Source organism: Ciona robusta, chromosome 8 (genome assembly GCF_009617815.1).
Source record: "Ciona robusta chromosome 8, ASM961781v2".
Taxonomy (NCBI): Eukaryota; Metazoa; Chordata; class Ascidiacea; order Phlebobranchia; family Cionidae; genus Ciona; species Ciona robusta.
In genome coordinates this window covers 1,546,725-1,567,619 of record NC_143242.1, presented here as the reverse complement: position 1 = coordinate 1,567,619, position 20,895 = coordinate 1,546,725, and the positions used below count along the sequence as shown (strand labels likewise).

Here is a 20,895-nt window from a genome sequence, read left to right as displayed (position 1 = left end):
TCAATCATTTCCTAAGTTGTTCCGGTAGCAGCAAGCAAATCCCGGTTTGGCGTTGACGCATTGGTTTCCAAGCGACCTTTCTATTTTCAGTTTGCTTGATACGTCGTGTAGAGTTGGGTTTATTACAGAGTATGAATTTCTCAAACAACCTCGTAATCCTTCGATGCATTACACATCGGAATAATAAGAAACCAGCATATCAACCTTGAAATATTTGAATGAAATGTCTACTTCTATACTTATTTTAAATGTATCAGAAAAACTGTTTTTGCATTACACGTTTTCATACATCTGTGACTTGGTGTGTGATAGTGTTAAGTATTAAATAAATTCCCGTGATGCTCATGAAGTGGTTAATTGCAGTTTTTGGTCGTGTTAGTCGTTTGATGGTGTGACGTCATACTTGTTCGTTTTGCACAAGCTGCTTGTCGGACTGTCGGAGAAATTAAAATATTTTAAACATGCGAATACTGTTTGTTACGCATTAAGTGTTACGGGGCGTGGCACTGTTCAATAACAGTATAAATATTAAACGATTATAAATATTAAACGAATAGTTTTGTACACTGATGGTACACTAAACTGATAACTGCATTCGACCCAGAAGGATAATTTATATTTTAATTTAAAAAGTGATTAAAAGTTATGGATAATTACTCAAAGTATATTGGTTAACTGCTTAACCTTTATTTAATTTGGCTTGACCTGAAACTTGGCCTAAAAGTGGCATTTTTAAGCCCAAGGACGTATTGTGGCAATTACGACAACGCTAAGCTCAGCAGTGCGACAAGATTCACCAAATAAAGCTTGGTGCGCGTTTGGTTGTGCGTGTTGCTGTATTTGGAAACGAGATCCAACGTAGAGTTTCGTGCCATAAAACATGATTTAACAAATTTAGTCTCGGTTGTTTTGAACTATCACATTAATCACGAAGATGTAGCATAGTTAGTAGAGGTTTTTCATATTCGTGTTAAAAATGGGCGGTGTCTGCATACGTTGGAGAAGCCTTGTTGTGGATGATTAATATTTGACTCCCATTTCGTTACTTCAATGCGGAAGTGGTGAGTCATAAATCAGTCAGAACTGTATTTCTCGTCACCGACTTTTCATTCTCACAGAATCAGCAATATAGATGAAATGACGTCATTTAATTGGTTTAACGACAAATTATTGAACACTAGTATTCCAGTATGTACGAAATCATTGATTCGAAATAACAGTTCGTACTTTAAAGGTTTGCTACTTTGACGACCGAAGTGAATTTATTTCTCGTTTTACTTAAAACAACTAAACCTTACAGAGTACACATGTATGGCTGTAATGTTAATTATGTCCCGTGGATTGTTTAAAAAGTACGTTTCAATAAATCCTATAAGTTTCTTAGAATAAACAAATTAGCGCAAACCTTTGTTAGATAAATAACAAACATTAACGTGTGGATCGTGTAGAAGAACAACACAAATTAACCGATTAAGCGAATCTTCGGGTTTAACTATCCCTCCTGCTGCTCGGTCGCTTGTTGTTGTTGTTGACTTGCTTCAGCTACTGCATCATTCACAATGTCACTTGAAATCTTTTCAGCTTCAGCAACTTGCTGTTCGTCTGCTTGCTTCGCTTCTTCCTCAATTTTGTTTTCCACCTCCTGGACAGTCTCTGAAGCTTTGCCGTTTGCTTCTTGCTGTGTATCTTGGGCTTGGTTTCCGTCTTGTTCTTGCTTATTTTCCTCCTTCGCTTCTGCTTTGGCTGCGCTCTTTCCACATATCGACCCCATGTTAAATAATTAAATAAAACGGTCACAAATCAGGTTTGCCTAAATTTTGACAGAAACAAATGGAGTATGCAAAATATATGATCCCTAAAACTACACATGCAATGTGAAATGTATAAGTTTGCTACATACATTTTACTACATACTATTATGATTTAGTAATTATTCAAAAACAATCAACCAATGTATTTCTGAACATTTTTTGCGGCATTTATCATATTGACACGTCAATCATATTTATATTTTTAAAATGTAGAATTAGGAATATTTTGCACTAAATAGTCTATTCATTCAATAATTGATGATGAACAGCTTAGCCAAGGACCGACCGCTTCACTGCAAGCAAATACATTGCTCAGTCTCTCAAACATATGTCACATAACTTTCTCAATAAAAAAGCCAGTTGCTATATTAAAATTCAAACTTTCTGAACAAATAAATGATATTTATATGAAGTATGTCATATGGTTAATACTAATTTAGCGTTAATATTATGCAGAAATACGTTTCCAACAATTGGTAAAGCAACAATCTGTTGCGATTGTGGCGGTTCTAATAAAATATTCACGAACCGTGACTGTTTGGTTGCCAGTTTGTCGCGCTGGGCTGTCTCCTGCTCTCCCTTGCGACTAGAAATACGTGCTATAGTAGACAGTTATAAAGATGGATCGGTTTGGAACCAATAACTTAGTCCACTTGCTACTTAACGAACCTATATATTTATGTTTCAAAACTTTGTGAAATACAAGCTTGACACGCGAAACTTGTGGATATGTTTACGATGCTTAAAATCTTAGTACTGTCTTGGTTTTCACTTGTGTAATTCAAGTGCTTCCCAACGACACTTGACTATTTGAAGAACCGCTGTATTTTCATCCTATTTACCAAGCCAAGCACAACCTGCAACCACATCCTCGCACCCAGCCATGGAAGGTTACACCCTGAACTCGTCTGCAACTCCTGGCATTCTTGTTTAAAATACGTGACCTATCTCTCGTTTTTACTACGCAACAACCTTCATTCTCTCATAGCGCAATATAAATTACACACTGTTTACAAACAGCCGCCTACAGTATATACAATGGCTGCCGTTTTGCTTGCTTAACGCCTGTCTGCTGCGTTGCTTACACGTTTGTGTCCGGTAGCAGAGCCAGCATCGTGCGCACTTAAATAATTTCCTATTGCGTTACTGAGAAAAAGTCGAATATTGCACTCCGGTTGACAACAATACTTGCATGAGTGAGCAGCTTAACGAGATTTCTAAAGATCACGTCACTCATGCGGTTGAATAATATGAGAGAATGAATTCAAGACAGCAGTAACGCAAAGCGTTTCTAAAACATGATTTACAGACATGTTTATGGCTTTCTGATTAATGCCTATAGAAGCGACACGTACTTGTAAAGTGGTGGTTCGCATCACTAGCGCATACACTGCAATTTTATAGCAGTGTTTGTAAATCACTGTATAATTAGATCCAAACATGTTTTCATATTGGTACAACTGAACAAACTAAAACTACACTTACACATTATTTCAAATGTGACTTTCTTTTATACGGATCAGTAAAACATTCAACAACGCAGATAACGAACATGCTCAACGTAAACAGTTAAAGGAATGCACCTGTAAACCGACGCGGTTAATTTTGTTTACTTCATCACCGCCTCGGGCCACTACATGAGCAGCAAGCGCAATAAGTAAAAGAAACTTTCGAATCTTAACTGTTTTCCTTACGGACGTTTTTCTTTCGTTTCGAAAGTAGTTGCAATTCTCTCACCGCGAAGGGAACAAAATATTAAATTACCTTAATTCCCCAATGAGTGTTAGTAATTTGATGATGGAATATTAAAGTAATATTGGCTCTAATTTTCTTTTTCCTACGGGGAACGTTACGCCGATGTTGATAAATATAGGAAACCTACACTACCTTAAACCGCATGTTTGGATGGGCTGGTCGGAAGTTCAGACGCGAGACTGATTAATTTAATTGTCTTTTCAGACACCGACAAACCCTCTAAATAGGACACGATATTTTGTACTTGATACATGTAATCCTGAACGTCAAATAATGAAGCAATAAGACCTAAAAGAGAATCTAGTTGGTTAATACGCATTTGTAATTCGACACTTACAAATCTATTGGGAGTTGTGTCGACATTACTACCATTCATAAACGAATACATATATACTACTAAGATAATAAAATATCATTGCAAATCAAATAATGTGCTTATCTACATATTACATTGCGTTTTATCCGACGCTACCAGCTCAGCATTTGTCCTTGATATATAGTAGGGTGGGGGAAGATGGGACACCTTTAGCACATAATTTTGAACAATTAACAACGGTCTATGAGAGTCATAAGGATACGGTTTTATAAACCCTTGAATGTTCTTTGTTTACTACCAAATCGGACAAGAAACTAGTATGAATAGGTGTCCCATCTAACCCCACCCTACTATACATGTATATCACGCCGTACAGAAGACGGGATAAACAAGCATTTATAATTTTTTCTTCAAAATTCGTAAAATATGCACAAATATCTTTAACAAATACTGCTTTCGAATCTTGAAGTAGTAAGATTTGATCCCGTTTCATGTATTAATCAATGTATATATGTACACATTGTTATTAATGCCAGCAAATAACAAAATATGCAAAACTAAGCAAATGAACATGTAAGTCTGCTTATCTGTAAAACGTAAAGTGTCGCATACATTTTTAACTCTATAATTACAGTTTAATAATATGGCTTCTTTATTAAGCTACGCTGTAACTTTGTGCAAAAATGATAAAAAATATGTGCAGCGTCATCACTTGGCTTCTAAACTGCCATCGGATGTCGCTTCATCAAGTATAAGACTGTCTGTAGAGCATACGGGTGTATTATCATAGTTTTACTCAGGTATTATGGTGATGTAGGCTACGAAACTAAACAATAACCACAGAAATACTTCATAAATACGTAAACATATATTTAGGTATCCATGGTAACATACACATTCTTGGGCAAGACACTTAACTGTACTTTCTCAAACTGAGTCGGCTCTAAGAGGTTTCCAAATTATCAACCATACAGGAAACAAGAGAGCACAGCTCTAATGAATAAGCAGGTACTCTAATTAACATGATTTTAATTAACAGAGGGGTTTTCGTTCAAATACTTGCTGAATAATTTTAAACTGTTATAATTTTGTAGTTTGTGAATTTGAATCACCAATCCAGTATTGTAGTTAAATGAAATAGAATAATATATTTTACACAGCTCAATTTTATCTAAAAAAATTAGATCCGTGAAAAAAATATGTACATGGGAAAAATAGGAAGATGTCAATAATTAGGGATAAAATCCACCAAAAATGCTTTAAAATTAAAGTAATAAAGTTTACATGACAAAGAAACTAGCAGAGTCATTTAGTTTGGGTAGGGTAAATACAAGCTGCATAATATTTCTTAAAACATGTGATGGTTTTTGGGTGATACCACAAATTAGTAATACCATAACTTTGAATGAATGAATGAATGTTACTTTGTGGGTGATTAATTTTTTTAGGGGATTTTTTTTATGTATGGCTGATAATTTGAACAACCCATTGCTGTTAAGTGTCTTGCCCAAGGACACATACGCCCACAATGGTAGCAGCGACGAGCCTTGAACCCATTACCTATGGGTTACAGGCAGGCGCGCTAACCACTATGCCACGGCGCCGGTCAAACTTTATTAATTTACAAGAAATATATTAAAACACACACAAAGTTGTATAACAATTCTATTATTAGAAATACACATAAATAATATTGTAGCCTTCGCCTTGAAAATCAAGTTTTAAAATTCTGTGTCTTGCCCTACCGGCTACTGCTACAGATTTTAACATGTTACCTACAGTATGTCATTGTATTTCTATTAGGAATTGGTAATGTTTGAACAATAATGGGTATTGTTAAAAATCAATTGATGAATATTGTATCCTACAAATGCATATAAACTTGTAATAATAGAAAATTAATAATAATTTTGAATAAAGTTTATATTTTTGCCACAAATTAGGTATTACTATTATATATTTAACACAAGCAATTTAAGTTGGTTTGACTGAATTTCGAATATATGTTCCATACATTATCTTGTTAATATATTAGTATATCATGTTTCAATAACCCCTGTGGTATAATGTTTCGAATTAAAAACAAACCCTACAAAGTTTGGGCAATAAAAACCGGCACAACTACAAAGCGAGGAGAGACAAGACAAAACATTAAAAAAAAATTATATTATTAGTTTATGCAACTTGTAGTTAACCTAATATGCAACTTACAGTTAACCGACTGTGCTAGTTTCTTCGCCAAAAAAGCTTATATATACTGTGTGATTTTAAAACGGTATTTTTGCAAGATCACCCATAATTGTTGTGTTTATTAGATATTTTAAGGTAATTGTGTATAATTAGTGAATTTTTTTTCACCAACTTCTTGATTAGAGATTAGAATTTTGTTATGATATCTTATTCTTACCAATACCTTGTAACTTACCTCTTCTTCATAAGATAACACAAAAAACACGCAGCAGAAGCGACCAGCAAAGCAAACTAATTTGTGGGAAACCCTCGAACTGTGTGTGCATTTACTAATAAACCACTGAAGGTGCATGCTTATGAAGAGCTTTTGAGGAAATTGCAAAATATAAACCAGGTATGACCGTTTTGTTGAATTCAATATAGTTGTTAATCAGTGTTTGACAGGGTTTGCTGTTGCCAGAAGATCTATTTCACACCACTATTATAGCCCAGTATGATATCTAAACTTCTAAATGTAACCTTGCTAATATTGATTTCTTTATGCTTTATCCACATGCAATGTCTATATGATTAACCACAGTATGCATTATTACCATTGGCCTTCATCCGCAAAGTTACATTTGCAGCAACTCATAATCGGGCACGAGGTGTATGAAACAGTAAATCTGTATTATAACAACAACTCCGGGTGAGTCGCCATATGTTGGGTTTCATTTGCCACACTTTTTAAATGACACTTTTCCCATACTTTAATTAAAAATTTCCCGATGGTTGTTTTACTATGTGGGAGGTGTAGCTTTATCGGTTCTTTAAAAAAAGGATTGCTATTGCAAAAGTGCTTCTTAAAAATCAGTTTCTTTATATGGTCAGCTTATGAGTTACCATGAACGTAACTTTTTCGTGATTGTTTTTCTCTGTATGGCTGACAAGTTAGACAACCCATTAGTGACCACTGAGTTGGGAGTAATTGAATGTAACTCTGTGGCTATTGTTTAGATTTCATACATCACCATAATACACTCTTATGCTCCACAGGCATTCTTATACTTGATAAAGCAACCTTAGATGCTGAATCTGAAAGATTGGTGAAAAATTGATCTTGTTATGGTTAATTGTACAGTCCTTGTGATAGCCCACTGTGCAAGCATGCTTAAAAATGCTGATGTCATTGCGGTTAAGAAGGGGGGAGGGTTGTTGAGGTGAATTATTAACTTATTGTGTAACATGTTTTTAACAACTGTCATTTTATTCTCTTTGTTGTTTGATTAATTTGAGCTTCGATATTATATTGGAAGACACAAACAAAAATTATGTTGTTTTATGTACAGTGGAATTTTGTCATTTTATTTATCTGTAATTAAAATGTAATTGAAATTATATCTGAAATTTCCCAGTGTTGAACTTATAATTTTATCTTGGTTGCATAATATATGTGCATATTATAAACAACTGTAAAACAACTTAAGTTTTTGTAGGTTGGAAACCACAAAGATTTTAAAAAGAAAGAAGGAATTTACATGGAGTTTATAGAACTACGAGAATGGAATGAGTGATTTGTGTACCTAATGAACAGAGTCTTTCAATCTTCCGCATATGTAACAAAACACACATGTTCTCCATATGTTTTTTTTCTAGGGGTAAGAGCGATTGGTCTTAGTCTGCGTCCTATACATAACATACCAGTTTTTATCCTAGGTAATTGTCAGGACCAAAATAATAGCCTTCATAACAACGTTACCGTAAAGATATTTTGGTTGTTTAAGTTTAAATCTATTTTGTTAAAAGACCTGACTTAGTTGTGGTTTAGCACACCATTAATTGAATGATATATTTTTGATATTATGAACACATTAAGCAAATAACTCTGCTATTACAATCCCGCATCATGTTTGCTCTGTCCTGACATACCGTGTGCTTTAACAAGATAGTAAATTACAAACAACATAAAATCAAAATGATGGCAGCACTAAGCAAATGTTAGTTTAGTAGAATGAAAGCTCTTGGGAATTGATACTGCATAGCTATGTATGTGCTGTGTGGTAAGTTGTCGGTTATCTTATAATACGTGGTAAGCAGTAAACGATTGACCTTTTAAGCTGTGTACTTGATATAAAGACATGGGTGGTAAGGTTGTATTGAGCAAAGTAACATGTGCTATTATTACAATTGTTGTCATCCTAGTAATAGGTAAGTATTTGACTGTAACATATAGTGTATTTTTAATATATGTAAGATATAACGCCTTCCGTTGCCCCACCATGTGAAGATAAATACGTTATATTCATTCATTCATTCATAGGAAACTGCAGTTGGGCATTAGGGTATGCGGATAAACCAAGTTTGCATAAGAGGCCTGAGGTTTTGTTTCCAACCCAGTAGGTTCATATGTCGATAATTGTTTTGGTCCCATCAAAATGTTTATCCCACAAATATTTTAATGTAAATATATTTTAATCTTTCAGTTGCAGTTGGTTTGCTAGCGGGGTTACTTGGTAAAACTACAACCGTGGTTGAATATGCTACAACAACAACAATGGTGACAACCAGCAATACAACATCTTCTGTTACTGATGCTACCAGCAATCCACTGGCAGGGCCGTGGAAAGATATAAGGTTGTAAATATATTTTACCTGCATGTTTTTTATGAATGTCTTTTGTTGCTATATTTTTAACTCTTTCCCATTTGCCTTCTCTTCAATGTTTTACTAGCTTGTTTACCGCAATTAAAAGTTACTTTTAGCTCTTTAAAACAATTTTATTGCAGAAAATAGGAGTTATTATTAAGTTATATATATTTAAAAACAAAAGGTATTATTAAAAATAGTAGTTATATTAAATTAGGGTAAAATGGGACACTTAAGCATATATTCCTAAATATTTTCAAAATCAAAACAGATGGCGGTTTTTGGGTAATACCACAAAATAGTACTATCATTTCTTTATTAATTAACAACAATTCAAAGGACTTATTTAGCGATTCGCACAACAGGTGAAATTTTACAAATTGGAAAAAGCACAAGATAAGACGGGACAGTGTAAAATCCTTGCTAATTTTGCTTAATAAGTGCATTTACTATTAGGAAACATGAAAATAATACTGTACACTTTGAAAATCAAGTTTATACATTCTTTCCCTTGCCCTGCTGATATAGTTTATTATTAAATTAAATGCAAACCTTTTTTTTACCTTGCTTAAAATATACTGTTTCTATTTCTTAAAATATACTGTTTCTATTTTTTTCTATTTATTTTTTAAATATTTAAAAACAGTTATCAGCTTGAACGCCGTTTTATAAAGTCAGAATAATACTCTCAAATATTTCTGTAACTTTTGTTTCCTGATTATCATTAAACAAGGTCTGTAAAAAGAAAATTAAAAAAGTCTTGTCTGAAAAAGTGTCCTACCCCACCCTACTATATATATAAGAATTAAAAATTATTATAAAGTTATATAGGTTATTAAATAAAATCATTACGAAAATGTCATTGTTATCAGGTTACCACCTTACCTGGTACCATACCACTATATGGTGGATTTGCAACCAAACCTTGAACCAGACATTAATGGGAAGTACGAGTTCAATGGCACAAGCAATGCTCACTTTCATGTGGTTAACACTACCAAGTTCATTTATATTCATAGTAATAAACTGGACTATAATGAAGTGGTGGTATTGGACAAGGATGTAAGTGTATAAGTCACTTTTGACATACCACAATGTGTATAAATGCGACAAATGACTAATGTTTTATCATTGATAAGCTTAAGTGTTTAATATTGGTTTAGTGGCCATGATTTCACCAATAGCGCGTTTTTATGACTGTCATGTTGCTTCTGATTCCTTTCCCTGCTTTGTTTTAATTAATTTGATCTTTACTACTGTAATCTAGGAAATAAGTCAAAATTGAAAAGAAAGTTGTATTGAATAAATGAATGAGTGAAACTTATTTGTTCTCGCATTGGAGGATTAGGACAGTCGTTACAACAAGGGTGTTCTGTTTCATACATCTCGTGCCTGCTTAAGAGTTACCACGAATATAACTTTGTTGGTGATTGTTTTTCTGTACGGCTGACAATTTAAAATAAACATCCGTTGGAGCAGAAACTGTTAACTAAAAAGAATATAATTTTAAACCAGAAAATACAAAATAATAATTAAAATACTATCATCCCATATTATAATTCTTATGTAATTCTACATATTCCTGTACAAGTTAAACCTTACGAAAAAGTTATAAAATAGTAAAAAAAGGTTGTAAAAAGATTTATAGCTTTAGAATATGTGATTCCTCTCTAACAGAACAAGGAAGTCCCGATTACACAGCATTGGCTTTACGATGTGAATCAGTATTTGATCGTTGAGATGCAAGAAGGTTTGGTGGAAGGAGCAAACTACACGCTACATACAAAATTTGTTGGTGAATTGGCAGATGACCTCACCGGGTTATATAGGAGCACATATACTAATAGTCATGGGGATGAAGTGTAAGTTATTTGCTTGTATGTGGCTCAAATACAAGGTCCTCCACAAGGACCACCACATGAAATATAATATTTGAATATGTTCCTTTTTCTTTCAATTACATCCTAATTTTTGGAGTAGAGAGAATACAGTTATACATTTTTGTAAATATTCTTTGTTTACTACCAAATGGGGCAATGGACAGAATAAAAGTATGAACCATTTAACCCAGGGGTTCTTAAACTTTTTGAAACACGCCCCCCCCCCCCCCAATGAAGATCTCAACAAACTTGCGCCCCCCCTTTTTGTTAAATTATCACAGTGGTGTTCAATTAATTACTGTCATGATCCACCACAGCCAAACCTTGACATATTGGACATGCTTTAAACCGCACCCCCTTGGTTGACTGTATCTGTATTATTGCGTAAAACACATTTTCGCGATCATCGCAAAAGTGAAATCAAATAACCGTTCCGTTTACTTTTGCGTCATAGTTTAGCCTTATATTTGCCATGTTTTTCTTAGCCAGGTAGACTGTTTGTTACGAAATAATAGGGATTCATTGCATCATTATAGCGATTGTTTTGTCTGGCAATTAATTAAGACATAATAGCAATTCAGACTTAAAGGTTTGCTATTTTAATTTAACTTTTGCGTGCGTTGTATTTAAGCCCTTTGAACACCACTGTAATAAGACATATAACACTTTATTTTATAGTTTTTCGCGCCCCCCTTCCAAGTGTTACACGCCCTCCTAGGGGTCGCGCCCCCCAGTTTAAGAACCACTGATTTAACCCAACCTACTATATATGGACCCAACTTATTTCCTCTATATAGACACTTAAAAACTTAATTACTAGATATTAAAAACGTGATTTTCCTATTACTTATGGGCTGCTTTAAACCATCATAGAACAATAGCTGTGTCTCAAATGCAACCCACCGATGCAAGGAAATCGTTCCCTTGTTTTGACGAGCCAGCTTTGAAAGCAACATTCGATATTTTTCTCTGGCATAAGGACCCCAACTTTGCTCTTTCTAACATGCCTTTTGTGATGACTACAGTAAGATATTTGTGTTTAATTTACCAAACAGTATATGGAATATTAGCATCTCATTTTTAATGTAAAAAGATTTTTTTAATTGACGCTCTTTTCCACACCTTTTATTAATAGTGTTTGTTTAATGTCGTTTTGCTGTTGATTTCCTTTTCTTTGTTGTTCTAATAATATGAACTTTGCCATCAAATTCAAAGAGATGAATAAACATTTATGATATGATATTCCAGGATCAATACGAGGGCTGGAAACGAACAGAGTTTCAACGAACGTTCCGGATGAGCACTTACCTTTTGGCATTTGTTGTCAGTGAGTTTGGTTACGAGCACAGTTCCACAGCAGGGACTCCACCTGTTCAGGTAACGAAACTTTTACTTTTGTTTGACAGAAAGCATGGGGAAAAAAATTGGAAATGGTTTTAATTAGAGCATTAGTTAGATAGATTCAAAAATCTTTTTATTCAAAAGTAATTTCCTGTAGAGTAGTATTATTTTTTCGTGCTAGTGAATTGAATGAATGTGATTGAATGTAGCCTACTTTATCCTCGCGTTGCCCGAAATTGACAGTCGTTAAACAGAGGTGTTATATTTCAAACAGCTCTTGTCAGCTTACGAGTTACCAAGTATGTTACTTTGTGAGTGATTTTTTTTTTGGATTTTTCTGTTTTTTATGTGTGACTGACAATTTGGACAACCCATTAGTGACCACTAGGTTGGATCAATTGCTGTTAAGCGTCTTACCCAAAGACATATATACCCACAATGGTAGCAGCGACGAGCCTTGGACCCATTACCTTTGGGTTATAGGCAGGCGCGCTAACCAACTGTGCTATTGGGCCGGACAATTCCTTCTCACTTATGTTTTACAATATGTAATGTTACAGAAGATTTTAAGTTTTTAACTAATTAAGCCGAATCTTTGTTTTAGACTCGTATATATGCAAGACCAGAGCAAGTGATCAACAAGAATGTTGAATATGCAAAGAACATTACCCCTACCATACTGGAGTATTATGAAACTTACTTTGATGTGGCTTATCCATTACCAAAATCAGGTTAGTTCTGTTACAATTTAATATTTAATGTGGTAGTACATGGAGTAAATCATTTATAAATGTAATAAACTTACAATAAATATAAATCAAATGCTTTTAATTGAATCAGCTGTTTCAGTTACCTTGTTCAGCACTAGCATTCACAGTAATAAGATCTGTCAATGCCCTTCGAGGATATACAAGTTATATATGTGGTTACTCGAAAGTTGGCATATAGTGTCTGAAACAGAACACTTGTATTATAATGAATGACATTGACCCATAGGGAAAATAAGTCCCTTTATTCATGTTATCTTATCTTAATACATCTGCAGATCAGATAGCTATCCCAGATTTTGCCTTGGGTGGGATGGAGAACTGGGGTTTAGTGATGTACAGGGAAACGGCATTGTTATACAATGAAGCTATTAATTCAGCTTACAATAAACAAAGGGTGGCAAATGTTATTGCTCATGAACTCACACATCAGGTTAGCATTGTTAGGTTTGTTTTATAGTTATATTTAAAACATCGAAAGACATCTTGTGCAATAACTTTTAGCATCGAAGCCCTAAATGTCTTCTATATCTCTTATTAAAAAAAAATCCAAAAACATTGTTACGGCAGGCGAGGATCGAACCCGGGATTTGTCAGATTTGTCAGATTTGTCGAGACAGCGGTTATACAGTTATACAGTTTGGGAGGGCATGTGTTTGAGTCTTGGTGAGATAAGGAATCCACACAATGATTGACACCAAAATTGATTGAATCAAACTATTACTATTTAAGTGGGGACGCATTAAAAGCACTGCTCTCATACCTTATTATCATTAATCGTAATAAAACATTATTTTTAGTTAAACATCACATGAATAATATTAACTTCTAACATTACATAACTAATGCGTGATTACAATTTGTCCAAATTCACGAAAACAAATATTTCTAAACGATAGTATAGTAGTTACAGTTAACTTAATGTAATGGTGACAATGTTACAGAAACATAATTTTTTATCAATTTTTAAATGCGATGTTATTCATAACAGTAACCTTAAACCTATTTAAATTTTAAGTAGTTGATTACAAAAACTCTTTTTACCATTGCTAACTTGACCATTATTTTTCTATGCCTTTGTGCACTGAGTAAACATATAACCTATACCAACATATACCTATATCTCTATCACTAGTGGTTTGGTGACCTTATAACTCCACTATGGTGGGATGAACTGTGGTTAAACGAAGGGTTTGCTTCATTCATTGAATACGTCGGCACTGATCATGTGGAACCATCATGGAGAATGGTACGTCTACATAAAGGAAGCATTGTTGTGGAAAAAAAGAAACTGTCATTGCTTCCACTCAAAAACTAGTTTTTGTGTTATTTTGTCTATTATTCTTTGTGGGTGAGGTCCTTGTCTAGGACATAGGGTTTAGGCCAGATTTGGCCCATTGCCCCAACACCGCATCTTGCCCAAGGACACATACGCCTATCAGTGCTAGTACCGCTGTCGAGCATCGAGCCTAGGAATACTTTGGTTACGATGCAGGCGCCTAAAACGCTGTGCCAAACATTTGTGTTTAATAATATTAAGTTATAATTAAGCTTTTTTAAACTTTTTACAGTTTAATTTACCAAAATGTATAACTGTTTATTATTGTTTAATACTTTAGGTGTTTTTTGGCTGTAAAATTGTGTTTTAGGTATTAATTCACAATTGTTTTCTTTAAGTTATTATGCTATGCAATTAACATTAGGTATCATATTAAAATTTTCACTTTTAATAGTTTAAATATTATGTAATATCAAATGTTCAAAGCGGTTTATTTTCATTCTGCAATAAACATACTTACACAGATGGACCAGTTTGTTTTGATTGATTTGCATGACGCATTAGCTGTTGATGCACTCACAACATCAAGGCCAATAGTTGCAGAAAATATTGAAACACCCGATGACATAAATGGTTTGTTTGACGACATAAGTTACAGTAAAGGAGCTTGTATCATTCGCATGATCCACCAGTTTACTGGGGAAGAAGCATTCAAACTTGGATTAAAGGTAAATACATCATAAAGTTAATATATGTAAAAATATAAATGTTAGATAAATACATAAATGTGGGGTCATAGGCCGACTCTTGGCTAAATCTCAGTTTCCATGACATGTCTGATGTAGTACCTCACCTATAGTGATCATAAATGAAGAATAAACACATCGTAAAAACTTTATTATAACTTGGTTTAAAAAGTACTACTTAGTATTTGGTTTTGTTTGCAGAATTATCTGGAACAGTTTGCTTATGGACCTGTTGACCATAATCAGTTGTTCACATATTGGGAAAATGTGAGTGTTGAAAATCTATTAATATTTTAAAGCTTACTGTGATAAATTCTGTGAATTTGGTACTGAACTAATGCTCATGAAGTTAAACAACTATCAAAACGAAATAACATTCAGGATTAAGCGCTACGAAATACGTAAAAATCAAATCCAACACATAGCTTCAAATCCAACACATAGCTAAAAAAGAGATATAATTTGCTTAAAATATCACCAGTCTCTTACTGAAATAGAATGATTTTAAAGCTATTTAAACTTTTATTTAACGTGTATTTTTTTAAAGACTTAGATTATGACATAAAGTCTGTTTGTGTATTTCCAGGCAATCCTTGCAACACAGGGTTCAACAAACCCTCCAGGGGGGTTTATAACAGCCATGGATACCTGGGTTTTACAGATGGGTTACCCTGTGGTTAATATGACTCGAGACAAAGATGTTCCTAACAGAGCAACTGTTCAACAACAGCGGTTTCTACTTGACCCTCAAGCTGATATAACACAACCTTACAATCCATTGAAGTAACTATATTAATTATATTAACATTCTTATATTCAAGTAACTATAATATTTTAATATTAATTATTTAGGGTGGTATGCAGAAGATATAATTAAATTTCGGAGTAAGCCATTACTAAACTTCTACGATCCAAAGCAGGTTTTTTTGAAACGGCCCCGACTCTGTTAAAACTTATAAAAGGATCCAACACAATTTATTTCACCTGGATTTACAGAAATCAATCTTATATCGCGTTACCAACTCTGAATAGGAAACCGGGGATACTTCGGACGCGGGGATAGTTCGATCATGTACATGACACAATAGAGCATTGTGATATTATTTTTAACAAATCTTAATGTTTCCATTACAAAGCAGCATACTGTATTATCTATACCAGATGAGCCACTACTACATTATTTATACTATGCCTGGTAGCAGAAGTAACAGAAAGCAGCATACTGTTTGGGGGCATGGGTAGTTCAACCGATTAGTTCAGTGGTTCTTAAACTGCGGGGGGCGCCCCCTAGGAGGGCGTGTAACACTTGGAAGGGGGGCGCGAAAAACTATAAAATAAAGTGTTATATGTCTTATTACAGTGGTGTTCGAAAGGCTTGAATACGACGCACGCAAAATTTAAATAAAATAGCAAACCTTTAAGTCTGAATTGCTATTATGTCTTAATTAATTGCCAGACAAAACAATCGCTATTATGATGCAATGAATCCCTATTATTTCGTAACAAACAGTCTACCTGGCTAAGAAAAACATAGCAAATATAAAGCTAAACTATGACGCAAACGTAAACAGAACGGTTATTTGATTTCACTTTTGCGTTGATCGCGAAAATGTGTTTTACGCAATAATACAGATACAGTCAACCAAGGGGCGTGGTTTAAAGCATGTCCAATTTGTCAGGTTTGGCTGTGGTCAATTATGGCAGAAATTAATTGAACACCACTGTGATAATTTAACAAAAAAGGGGGGCTCAAGTTTGTTGAGATCTTCATTGGGGGGACGTGCTTCAAAAAGTTTAAGAACCCCTGGATTAGTTAAAATAAAAAAGTTAGTTCAACAGAAATATCTACTTTTTAAGATTTTGGTTGTAAGGGTATAGTTCGGTCGCTGATACACGAAAGTAATTCTTTTGCGGTGAAGTCGTAGTTTAGAAGCAACACTTCAATAAGCAAATGTAGACTTTGAGCAGGAGTTAAACAGTCAGCTATGTTTTTGGTTTTTTATGTCACCACGTGTCTGGGAATACGTCGGACAACATGCCCGGGTTGGTAAATGCATTATATTGTATGCTCACAATAGTTCTAAATCATTAAAAAATAGTAAGAACGTTTAAAAGAAAGGCGACAGGCGAGTATGCTTCAAGCAAAAACACGTCTGAACCATCTCCAGTCTCCCCTAATCAAAAATCAATAATCAACTCATATTATACTTTCTGCATAACGTTTAAATCGTTGCTGATGACAAGAAAATTTGAACAGTTTTTTCATTCCTAAACAACTATAATATAATAATGAATATTTTTATTTGGTTACCCTTGTTATAACAACTGCCTCGTTACACGAAGATAAATAAGTTACATTTATTCATTTTACTTTTTCAATTAAATTAACACTGTTTTATGTAAATTAACTTTTTTTTGTTTGTTTTAATGAGAGTGTCCGGTTGCCACAAATCAACTTACTTAAAATAACCATCATTGTGTTTCAGTTACAAATGGGAAGTACCAGTGTGGTATATTGTAGAAGGGGTGGAAGAAATAAAGCTGGGATGGCTCAGTACATATAATGGTAATTATTTATGAGAGTTCATACATGGAAACAATAATTACATGTTCCGCTTGAATGTTTTTACAATCTATGAGCCTTATTTTATTTTATCAGAAACACAAAAATTTACAAAATATATTATTAATACCAAATTGTATGCCAATAAATGTCTACATAACTATATATAGTGATATTATTCATATTACATTACATGATTTTTAAATCAGTGTAATGTATTAAAGCCAGTGATTATAAAATTAGTACAGGCTGCTTTATACAATGGTGGAAGAAAATGAATGAATGTAACTTGCTTTATCCTCGCTTGGCCAGAAACAACAATCGTTATAAAATGGGTGCTATGTTTCATACACCTCGTGCCAGCTTACAAGTTATGAATGCGAACCAATAACTTTTGGGTTAGAAGCATGCGCGCTTAGTAAACACGCCAGAATACACCAAATATATTTGTTTCACTAGATTTCCAATTCACTGTGTCAGAGGATAGCTACTTTATTGGCAACTATGGTGCTTATGGATATTACAGAGTTAATTATGATGAGGAAAACTGGTATCGCATCTTGAACCAACTGTCTGTTAACTTTACGGTAAAAATAAGATTAAAATATGTAAACACTTCATAAGTTGCAGTTTAGATAACCATGTAAATTGTATATTTGTGTTACAATAACATTAATATCAAAAGTGCATTATAACCATAAATTTAGTTCAGGTACTATGTGACTGACAAAAATCCCATCCCATATATTTAGATAAATTCGGTTCAGTTTAGAATTAGTCTATCGCATAGGCCATGTCTTGTCTAATAGTTATTATCAGATAAATTCAATACAGGTTTCTATTATATAGTTGCTTTTATTATGTTTATTTCAGGTAATTGATGTAAAAAGTAGAAGTCAACTGATAGATGATTCTCTTACATTAGCAAGGTACATTGGATTTGTCATCTTTATGTGTTATTAAGTCAATAACTTACACAGCACGCCTGGGTCCTCTTAGTTTGTTAGCAATACCCTTTTTTAAATCTAACATTTTTAAATAATTTAAGATCACAAAACCAATTGCTGAAGAAATCCTTTCACACTTGCAATACATACACCTGGCAGTGACAACAAAAATACATAACATTTTTTCCATTGTAGCAAAGACAAGTTAAAACTTTTTGATACACAAACATTAATTAGTAAAGTTTGGTTACAATCTGTTGTTTTTGACTCGTATTAAAATGCATGTTTTTCCTACTTTACACACTGTGTGACTTATCAACAGGGCTGGTCAACTAAAATATGAAATAGCTTTGGAAACGACAAAATTTCTAAGGAATGATTCAGATTACCTTCCATGGAAAAGTTCTTTGAATGTTTTTAAGTATTTTGATCAAATGCTTGGGAGGTCTAAAGTGTATGGAGTTTATTCGGTAAAACAACATTTCATATTTGACTGATAATTTTCAGTGATTTTGTAATACAATTGACAACATTAATACATGTGGTAAATTGTCAGCGGGCACGGGGTGTATGAAACAGAACACTTTTGTTATAATGACTGTTGTTGCCTGCCAGGCGAAGATAAATAATTTACAATCATTGAGTTATATGTTTTTAGTAATTCTATAATCCGCATTAACATTTACTTTTGTAAAAGGACTACATGATGTATTTGGTTGAACCTGTATATAACAATACATCGTCTACACCAGAAGGGCATGTAGAAAAGTAAGTTTTTTTTACTGCAGTAGATTAACATTTGTGGTGTACTTTTAGTGGTTGTGGTATTTAGTGGTTGTGGTACATTTGTGGTGTACTTTTAGTGGTTGTGTTTGAATTAAATGTAAATTTCCAACTGAAGTTTTACAGAGAGAGTTAGATAGTGTAAATAGCAGGTCATCGCATAACACATTTCGTAAATTACATTTTTTGTTTAACCCATCATTAAAAATCTAATGCTGTACCACTAATGATTATATTTCTTCAGATTGAAACAAGGTATCATTATGGACACCGCATGTAGCTATGGGTCTGTTGAATGCATTTCTAACGCTGAGAATTTGTTTCATGCGTGGATGAATAACCCAACTTCCAACTTGTAAGATTTCAACTCTGTTAATAAAAGAGTTGTTTTTAAAACTTTTAAGCAACCCTTTCTCTCATCCTAATTTGTTTTAACTAAATACAACTCAATATATATAAGGTAGTTTATACTCTATTGTTGGTTTATATTTTATGTTGGTGGAGGACCTGGTATTTAGACCTAAAGTTAGTCCATTACCCCAACACCCATCTTTTGTATTCCAGGATTTCTCCTGACTTGAGAACTGTAGTTTATTGCCAGGCAGTAGCTAATGGTGGTTCACCTGAGTGGAACTTTGTGTGGGAGAGATATCAAGCAGAGGGTGATTCAAATGAAAAGAAGGCGTTACAAAATGCCCTGTCGTGTAGTAAGGAATCTTGGATTTTACAAAGGTGATGTTTTTTGTGTAATAAAGTAGGTTTTGGCACAAATGTATAAATGGATGTTACCTATTCTTGCTTAACGACCCAACAACAGTAGTTACACCTTGAGTGTTCTGTTCTTAACCAAGTTTGGGTAAATACAAGTTTGATTAAAGTTTCCGGGTTTTAAACAAACTTAAATAAAATATTTTTATTGTACTTTTATTTATATTTTTGACAATGTTTACGATTTGAACCAAAATATATTAATACAGATTTCTAGAATACACCCTGGATGTAAACTTAGTTAGAAAGCAAGATGCTTCTGCAATGTACGTCAGTTTGTGCGACAATGAATATGCTCGAGACCTAACATGGGATTTTCTGCGTAAAGAATGGGATTATATTTACGATGTGTAAGTTATAGAATATTTCCCAACTATAATATTCATGTAATTATTTGACTTGCAATTTCTAATTTTTATAAATTATACATTTTATTCTCTTCTCTTTATTGTTTTGGTTAATTTAATCTTCACTTCTATATTTTAACAGCTAAATAAATTGCTGTTGATAAAATTATTTTATGTTTTTTATATGGTTTACCCAGATAACTTAATAAATAATAGTAAAATAACATCCCATTATAGATATGGGTCTGGATTCTTTTCATTTAGCAGCATAATTGAAAGTTGTACTTCACATTTCTCCACTGACTTTGAACTACAAGAGGTAAATAATTTAAAATGTTGGTGTTGTCCAATACAAACCAATAAACCTTTAACTTGTTTTAGCTTGAAATATTCAAAGAGTCAAGGTCTGACCAACTTGGTTCAGGAGCTCGCGCTGTTGACCAGGCACTCGAGAAAACGAAAACAAATATAAAGTGGAGGGCTGACCATGAAGACACCATATTTATTTGGCTTACTGATACAATGGCTACTGTGGCAAAGTGATGACTGATGATATATTTCTGCATGTTGTGTTTTCAATTGAAACGTAGGTGTGTTTTCAGTGTATGTTACTAGCGCAATTATCATTATTAATAAAGTTTGATTTTTATCGAAGTTAAAATTTACTACTTTGAATAAAATTTGATTGGGATGTATTCTGGGCCCGTGGTCATATAATATGTGCTAGCCTCGTATATTGCTTAAGGACACGCCCCCAATGGTACCAGAAAAGAGCCT

At 33.7% G+C, this 20,895-nt stretch overlaps 1 protein-coding gene and 2 long non-coding RNA genes across 8 annotated transcripts; 1 reads left to right on the top strand and 2 right to left on the bottom strand.

Annotated features, from left to right (window-relative positions):
• Nucleotides 1–1,129: 1,129 nt before the first annotated feature.
• On the bottom strand, nucleotides 1,130–1,771 carry LOC149732091 (uncharacterized). The gene has a single exon (XR_016385534.1). It is a non-coding gene; the product is annotated as an uncharacterized LOC149732091 (long non-coding RNA).
• Nucleotides 1,772–4,249: 2,478 nt separating this feature from the next.
• Nucleotides 4,250–20,813, top strand: LOC149732089 (aminopeptidase N-like). 6 transcript variants are annotated; one of them, XM_089882753.1, is made up of 26 exons: nucleotides 4,250–4,682; nucleotides 4,759–4,890; nucleotides 6,322–6,466; nucleotides 7,108–7,271; nucleotides 7,548–7,709; nucleotides 8,535–8,685; nucleotides 9,570–9,759; nucleotides 10,375–10,559; nucleotides 11,451–11,601; nucleotides 11,826–11,954; nucleotides 12,523–12,649; nucleotides 12,964–13,118; nucleotides 13,821–13,934; nucleotides 14,489–14,692; nucleotides 14,912–14,977; nucleotides 15,297–15,493; nucleotides 17,197–17,276; nucleotides 17,733–17,860; nucleotides 18,147–18,202; nucleotides 18,543–18,690; nucleotides 18,918–18,988; nucleotides 19,248–19,358; nucleotides 19,568–19,735; nucleotides 19,981–20,121; nucleotides 20,356–20,437; nucleotides 20,500–20,813. In XM_089882753.1, exons 5-26 carry the CDS (start codon nucleotides 7,682–7,684, stop codon nucleotides 20,659–20,661), a joined length of 2,844 nt encoding a protein of 947 aa, XP_089738879.1. In that variant the 5' UTR covers nucleotides 4,250–4,682; nucleotides 4,759–4,890; nucleotides 6,322–6,466; nucleotides 7,108–7,271; nucleotides 7,548–7,681; the 3' UTR covers nucleotides 20,662–20,813. The 6 variants fall into 6 exon arrangements, with proteins under 6 accessions (XP_089738879.1, XP_089738880.1, XP_089738882.1 ...); XM_089882754.1 differs by adding an exon at nucleotides 6,699–6,760 and having other exon boundaries at nucleotides 4,250–4,890; XM_089882756.1 differs by having other exon boundaries at nucleotides 4,250–4,890; nucleotides 6,345–6,466.
• LOC149732090 (uncharacterized) lies at nucleotides 9,979–14,625 on the bottom strand. The gene is made up of 5 exons (XR_016385535.1): nucleotides 14,485–14,625; nucleotides 13,803–13,940; nucleotides 12,772–12,869; nucleotides 11,886–11,946; nucleotides 9,979–11,596 (listed from the first exon to the last, which is right to left on the bottom strand). It is a non-coding gene; the product is annotated as an uncharacterized LOC149732090 (long non-coding RNA).
• Nucleotides 20,814–20,895: the final 82 nt, after the last annotated feature.